Genomic DNA, 8,005 nt, shown 5'->3' on the forward strand with positions numbered 1-8,005 from the left:
ATGAACTCCACACTTCAGCCCTCCCTTCTGCAGCCTCCCAACAGTGTCTGTAGCTATATCCGTATTTCTTTTTACATTTCTACCCTTGGTTATGTTAAAATTTACAGCTCTTTGCTTTTCTAATGCATTCTATGCTGTTCAACTTTTAAATAAAAGATCAAAATGAAAGAACATTTAAGTTATCAAAGAATACACAGAAATCCCAGATGAGTAAGAATCAGATCTGAAGACCCAAAAAGTAAAATATATTAGTATCTGAGATTATTTGTTCTTAATATCTTTACATGGTTTGATACAATCATTATCTCAAATGTCAGTTAAATCAATATTAAATCTTAATTTATTTAAAATATTTTATATTATTATTGAAGTACTTCCCCCCACAAGGGTAACAGAATTTATCAATATAGTAAATTATTATTTTTCTAAATCTAATTAAAGGACTCAGTTGCCTAAAAGATCAGTTGGTTAATGGCCAACAGATGCCCAAGACCTGCAAAACATGTAACAAAGAATTTAAAAATAGACATTACTTAAGTTTTACACAAAAGGAAAATTCTATATAATCACCTGATTGTGATTTTTGTATGTTAACTGTGATAATTTTATGCAGTAAAGTGTACAAAGGAATTAGGTCCAACATTTACTACTCAGGGTATCACGGACTTCTGCTAGGTCCTATTTCCTGAACACCTGCAACTGATTACTTTCAGTCACTAAAAAATGGCCCTAAAAATATGAAAGATATCATAATATCAATACATTTATAGAAACAGTGATTGTTATTTCTCCTTAATCTTACACAACACACATTTCCACTATATTAACACCCTTATACATAGTACATGAGAAAATATCTTTGAAAGCAACTGCGGGATTTTCTGCTAAAGAATTCTTTTACTCACCATCCTTTAATTTTTTTTGTAAGACGATGTTTCTTGTATAAGAGAACTTTTATGGGAACCCAAACCAATAGGCTCACTGAAGCCACATAGGCAATTGAACAGGAGACGATCAGCCAATAGTGAGTTTTTTCTGCATTATTCCTTGTCACTTGATAGGCAGTTGCAAACTGTTCCATAATCACAAGCGTGGGAATGGAGAAAGCAGCAAACTCAAGAATCTCAAATACCAGCAGCTTGATTAGACTGCCCGAAGCCATCCCGAGGAAATGTGACTGCAGAGACCAGACAGTCCCCCTCCAATGCCGGTCAGCAGTGTATGGACACAGATACTGAACTAGGATCAAGTTCCTTGTACTCAGATCAGTAATGAATGATATTTTTATTCTTTTATTGACCCTCATATGGTTCAATGATCTTCTAACTTAACAACCGAGCTCTCTTAAAGAAGCAGAGCAGTTGTGGAAGTGATCACCTAATGTGTTTGCACATCCATTATTAGTGGTCAAATAAACTTCAGACCATGCTTTGAGGCGTTGCTGGAAAGAGGACTTTTAGTGTAGGTTTTATTGCTAATTTGAGCACCAAAAAATGTTTATGTAAATTTAACACTTGGTAAGTAGAATCATTGCAAGAATATAATTTTAAAGTTACAGGAGAATTTAATCCCCTATTTTTATATCTAAGCAAATTCAGGCCAAGCAAAATATCCAAAATCTGAGTCTTCATCTTGGCAAGCGACCCCTCACTTTTCTTCAGTGGACTTGAGAAAGCAGTTTGCCAACATTCTTCCTGGCACTTGAGCTGTTTATTTGTTCTTACACATGAATTGCTGTGTAGCATAGATGAACATTTTTATTTTGCTGGTCAGGAAACTAACACGGTGATATTAGAAACCTGTTATCAGGATTAATACTTAATTGAGAGCAATCTACAGCAAGCCCCAATGGATATCAAATACTTAAATCACAATTGTTTCCACAAATATCCTTCCTCAACACCTGTGATGAGCACTTTGCCAGGTGTTGGGGCGTGAGGATGAAGGAGTGATGATAGAAGGTTCCTGCCATGAAACTGCTCACAGTTCACAGGAGGAGAGAAACTATGAGCAACAAGAATAACTGAGGTCAGAATTATAATGTAAATGCTATGGTAACACAGAAGAAAACTTCCTCTTTGGTCTGTGGGAAAGGGGAGGGAACCATAAGAACCAGGATTGTGGATAGCAGGTGTCGAGATGTCAGTGACATTTCAGGCAGTAAAAAGAAGCAAGGAGGCTGGAATGGGTTACAGAGTCCAGTGTGCCATGTGGCAACAGGGGAAGGTGACACTAGAAAAGTCAGCTGGGGCTGGAATGTAAAAGTCCATTTTACATGGACTGTGGTGGGGAGGAGGAGGGAGGGGGAGGGGGAGGAGGGTATAGGGGGCTGAACTGTGCTGAACGGAGACTTGACTTTGGATGGTGAACACACAGTACAATATACAGATGATGTGTTATAGAATTGTACCCCTGAAACCTACATGATTTTATTAACCAATATCACCTCAATAAATTCAATAAAAATAAATAAATAAAAATAATTATTGATGGGTTAAGACTTACTAATTCCATTTAATTAATTTTTCCTGGCTGTTTTGTAGTTCCTTTGTTCCTCTCCTGTTATCTTCCTTTATGAATAAATAATTTTCTGTAATGGAAAAAAAAAGAATGTAAATGTCCCATGAAGGATTTGGGGGGTGTATGTGTGTGTGCGTAACTTTTTCTGAACAGAAGAGTCACTTGATCATCTGGAAAGGAGGGTGAGTGCAGGTGTGGAGGAAGGATGGGAGCAACATTAATCTGGAGTCAGGAAGTGAGCTGGGAGCAATAGAGGAGCCTGGGCAAGAGATGAGAGCCTGCTTACTGCAAATGGAGTGGGAGTGATGAGAGCTCTGCACCCACGTGCTTGCTGTGCAGATGGCTTCCTCTGTGCCTGCTGTCACACTGGGGCAAGCCGGTATTTCTGCAGGCTCTTCTCTCGCAAGGCCCTTTGCTGGAGGGACTCTGCACTGTCTGGTTCTCCAGGTGGACCCAGGATTCTGGTGATGGCTCTGAGGGTAATTAACCAGCCAGTTACTCAAGCCATCTATCATAGTTTTTTTACTTGAAGTTTGAATTCACTGAAGTTTAGCAGAAGTCCTCTCAAATGAAAGAAGAGTCTTGGAAAAACAGTGACAAGAATATGGATGGATAGGACAGAAAGGCCTCTGAGCAGCAGTTCCATGGCCAAGTATTTCTAATATCATGTAATGACATCAATTCTCTATATCAGGGGTCCCCAACCCCTGGACCACAGACTGCTACTGGTCCATGGCCATTAGGAACCAGGCAGCACAGCAGGAGGTGAGCAGTGGGCGAGCTAGTGAAGCTTCATCTGTATTTACAGCCACTGCTCATCACTGCATTGCCACCTGAGCTCCGCCTCCTGTCAGTTCAGTGGCAGCATTAGGTTCTCATAGGAGCACAAACCATACTGTGAACTGCACACGTGAGGGATCTAGGTTGCATGATTTCTATGAGGATCTAATGCCTAATGATCTGAGGTGGAGCTGAGGCTGTGATGCTGGTGCTGGGGAGCTGCTGCAAATACAGATTATCCTTAGCAAAGAGGTTTGACTGCACAGAGACATAATAAGTCAATTGTTTGCAGACACATATCAAAACTCTATTAGAGAGTGGCAAGTGACAATTAAGCTGCATCTGGTGGCAGGCTCTAAGTTGGAATCCAACTGATTCTACACTATGGTGAACTATATAATTATTTCACTATATATTACAATCTAATAATTATAGAACAAAATGTACAATAAATGTAATGTGTTTGAGTCATCTGAAAGCATCCCCTCTCCCCCAGTCCGCGGAAAAATTGTCTTCCCCAAAACTGGTCCCTGGTGCCAAAAATGTTGGAGACCATTGCTATATACCATCCCTAACAAAAATTCCAATTTAAAAGATACTAGATACAAATTATATGTTAACCTCTGAACCCTTTGTCTTGAGTCATCAAATGCTATGTTGTGTTATAATTTCTTATACAAATTTTGTGTAGTAATTGAAATTGTGACCTGATCATCTGAAGACAGTTGTTGATTAAAGGTACTCTGGCTCCAGAGAAAAGAAACCTCACCTGGGTCTATAATTACATTTTAAATGCTTATGTTTTAAATTTCCATGCGTGGGAATTTAAAACTGACACCCATTTTACATTTTTTACCTATCACATTCCTTTAGTTCCTAACGTTTCTCTACCTTTACCTTCAGAGACTATGCACCAAGGGTGTGCGCGCTGCTGTGATGAGGTCTACAGCTCCCTGGCACGTGGAGTGCTGTGAAACATAGCTGTGCTTTCTCTAAGCAGGAGGGAGGTTGTCAGTTTCACCCTCTGCCCATGGTGAGCCCAACGCCATGTAAAGGGAAGAGTGTGTTAACCTTCTTTCTCAAGCCCTTGTTGTGTGCAGGTCATAGCAGACACGCGGCCCATAGAGACTTCCACTCTGGTTGGGGAGATGGCACAAATGCCCAGGTAAGACCTGAGAACATTTATGGAGTGATCTTGGCAGGTTAGGTCTGTAAAGCACTGTCCTGCCCACAGTCTTCCATCCCTTTCTCCAGACACAACTGGATGAATAGGGTGTGGCCACGGAATGTCCAGGCATCTAAGTACAGCCTGGCAAAAGCTGGGCCAATCATTTTCTCACCCTTAGGAATGTGAACTCAGAAACATGGGGAGAATTTTTTTTTTATTTTAATCATTGTTCAAGTACAGTTTTCTCCCCCCTACTCCCATTCCAGCCCACCCACCCAACCCTCTCCCCCTTTCCCCCATATAAAACATGGGGAGAATTTGATAAGTGGAATTAAAAGGAGGCCAGGATTTTAGTCAAGTCAGGATTAGAGCAGCCCAAATTGTCCATCCTAGAGCCACTCCTAGCATGTCATTGACACTCAGTAACCACTTGCTGAATGAATGAATGAATGAATGGAAGCCAAATGATGAGGAAATAGGAGCCAGTAAAGTAAGAAGCCAATCCAGACAGAAAGATAACTGGAACAAGCCCACGGGGGATGCCAGCACAATGAGAAAGACCAGTCCCCCAGCTGAACTTTCCAGTTCACGAGTATTCTTACAACATGGGGCCTTTGTTCTTTGCAATAAAAAGGGCTTGAGTTTAAAACAAAAGAATATGTTTATGAGCAAGAGCCAGGTATCATATAGAAATAATATGTAAATCTGAATGATTCAGAAGAGAGGACTGACAAAAAAGAAATCAAAGTATAGTTGATCAGAGAAGGCCTCTTGGAGGGGGTGAGTTTTGGCCTGTATTGATTTTTCTATTGACTAAAAGCAATATCTACATATTACTACAGCATCTTCTCTGTATCATACACTGATATTTCCTTTGAAATATAGTCCTAAGAATGTTCATGATGCAGTGAGTTGGGGAGAGGGGTGCAAGAGAGAAGCGAGTGGTCGATGTTATGTATAACAGTATGGATGACACAATCTCATCTTTGCTTTAAAATATAATTGTAGATGTAAATACAAATTAAAAATCCAGAAAGACACCCATCAAACTGTTAGAAGTGCTGGCCCTGGGGAATGGGCAAGATGGAGTGGAGGGGTTTTCACTTTCATTCATTAGTACTTGTACAGCTGCAATATTTCACAAGCAAAAAATTAGACAATAATTTTAGATTAACATAAATCAATTATATTACAAAGCAATTCCAGCTGAATGAAAATTTAGTGCTCTAATTTTATCTTTCTTCCACTAATTCATTTTCTCTAACCTCTTAGTAGAAACAAAGTGAACAATTCCACTTCCACTTTCTCTCTTTAAGGGCAATACTAAGGGGCAGTGAAATAGCCACGAGGTGAGCAGAAGACGGGGGAAGCCTTGAATGATAGTTTCCTGGCTGGGTCTTTGGGGTTGAATTTGATTGCCTTCTCCTAATCTCACAGGGAGAGTGTGAAAAACTAAAGCCTTCATCCTCTGGTCCTCAGTTTAAGCCCTTCGTGAATATTTTCCTTGCTCTTCTCCTTTCAGCAGAAGTGAGTTCCTTCCTTCATGTCCCTTGTTCTTGGGGACACATTGGTGAAAATATTGCTGGGTGGAATATTTGAGATGTTCCTGCCTATGCTCTCCTCTAGGATTTTACTTACATTTAAGTCCATCTTGAGTTTATTTTTGTGTATGGTGTAAGTTCGTGGTCAAGTTTCATTTTCTTTGCCTGTAGCTGTCCATATCTCCCAATGCCATTCATTGAAGAGGCTGTTTTTACTCCATTTTATGTTGCTTCCCCTCTTTGTCAAATATTAATTGACTGTAGGGACTTGGGTTTATTTCTGGGCTCTCTATTCTGTTCCATTGACCCATGTGTCTGTTCTTATGCCAGTACCAGACTGTTCTGATTACAGTGGCCTTGCAATACAGTTTAATATCAGATATTCTGATCCTTCCTACTTTGTTCTTCTTTCTCAAGATTGCTGCAGCTATCCAGGGTCATTTAAGGTTCCATATACGCTTTTGAAAAGTTTGTTTAATATCTGTGAAATATGTCATTGGTATTTTAATAGGAATTGCATTAAATCTATAAATTGCTTTGGGTAGTATGGACATTTTGATGATGTTAATTCTTCCAACCCATGAACATGGTATATGCTTCCATTAATTTGTGTCTTCCTTAATTTCTTTCTTTAGTGTTGTGTAGTTTTTTGAGTATAGGTCTTTTACCTCCTTGGTTAGGTTTATTCCTAGGTACTTTAGTTTTCTTGTTGCTATAGCAAATGGGATTTTTTTCCTTATTTCAGTTTCTGATATTTTGTTGTTGGTGTACAAAAATGTCTTTGATTTCTGAATATTGACTTTGTATCCCACCATTTTGCCAAGTTCACTTATTTGGTCAAGTAGTTTTTTGGTAGAGTCAATAGGATTTTCTATGTACACTATCATGTCATCAAAATAAAAATCTTCTGCAAGGCTAAAGCTAACATTAGCAAAATGAAAAGGGAGCCAACCATATGAGAAAATATGCTTGTCAATGATGTCTCAGACAAGGGTTTGATCTCAAAAATATATAAAGAACTTACAGGACTCCACACCAGGAATACAATCTAATTAAAAAATGGGCAAAGGACTTGAACAGACACTTTCCAAGGAGGACATACAGAAGGTCCAGAGACATATGAAAGGATGCTCAGCCTCACTAGCTATCAGAGAAATGCAAATTAAAACCACAATGGATACCACTTCACACTGGTCATAATGGCTATCATAAACAAATCAACAAACAAGTGCTGGTGAGGTTTTGAAGAAAAGAGGACCCTAGTGCACTGTTGGTGGGAATGCAAACTGGTGCAGCCACTGTGGAAAACACTATAGAGTTTCCTCAAAAAACAAAATGAAACCCAACAAATTGTTGCTTTTTGACCCAACAATTCCACTGCTGGGATTATACCCTAAAAATCCTGAAACATCAGTTTGAAAGAACCTATGTACCCCAATGTTCATAGCAGCACAATTCACAATAGCCAAGTGCTGGAAGCAACCTAAGCACCCATCAGTAAATGAGTGGATCAAAAAACTATGGTACATTTACACAATGGAATTCTGAGCAGCAGAGAGAAAGAAGGAGCTCCTACCCTTTGGGACAGCATGGATAGAACTGGAGAGCATTATGCTAAGTGAAATAAGCCAGACAGTGAGGGACCAAAACCATATGATCTCACCTTTAACTGGAATATAATCAACAAAAGAAAAAAGCAAGCAAAATATAACCAGAGACACTGAAATTAACAACAATCTTACAATAGCTGGAGGGGAGGAGAGAGGGGACAGTGAGGGGAAAGGGTTTTCAGGAACTACTATAAAGGACACATGGACAAAACCAAGGGGGAGAGTGGAAGCAAGGGAAGGAGGTGGGTTTGGCTGGGGTGGAGGGGAGTGGTGGGGGGAAAATACAGACAATTGCAATTGAACAACAATAAAGTAATTTAAAACAAACAAACAGAAAAACTAAAAATGGAACTGCCTTTTGACCCAAAAATTCCACTGCTGGGATT

The 8,005-nt window shown here is 39.5% G+C and overlaps 1 protein-coding gene across 1 annotated transcript in view; it reads right to left on the reverse strand.

The window, feature by feature from the left end:
- TMEM236 (transmembrane protein 236) overlaps positions 1–2,293 on the reverse strand; it is a 43,564-nt gene extending 41,271 nt beyond the window's left edge. Inside the window, exon 1 of the mRNA XM_028505376.2 lies at positions 906–2,293. Coding sequence (XP_028361177.2) covers positions 906–1,306 — 401 coding nt within the window. The 5' untranslated portion in view covers positions 1,307–2,293. The remainder of the gene's footprint in view (positions 1–905) is intronic.
- Positions 2,294–8,005: the final 5,712 nt, after the last annotated feature.

The sequence above is a fragment of the Phyllostomus discolor genome, chromosome 1 (genome assembly GCF_004126475.2).
Source record: "Phyllostomus discolor isolate MPI-MPIP mPhyDis1 chromosome 1, mPhyDis1.pri.v3, whole genome shotgun sequence".
Classification (NCBI taxonomy): domain Eukaryota; kingdom Metazoa; phylum Chordata; class Mammalia; order Chiroptera; family Phyllostomidae; genus Phyllostomus; species Phyllostomus discolor.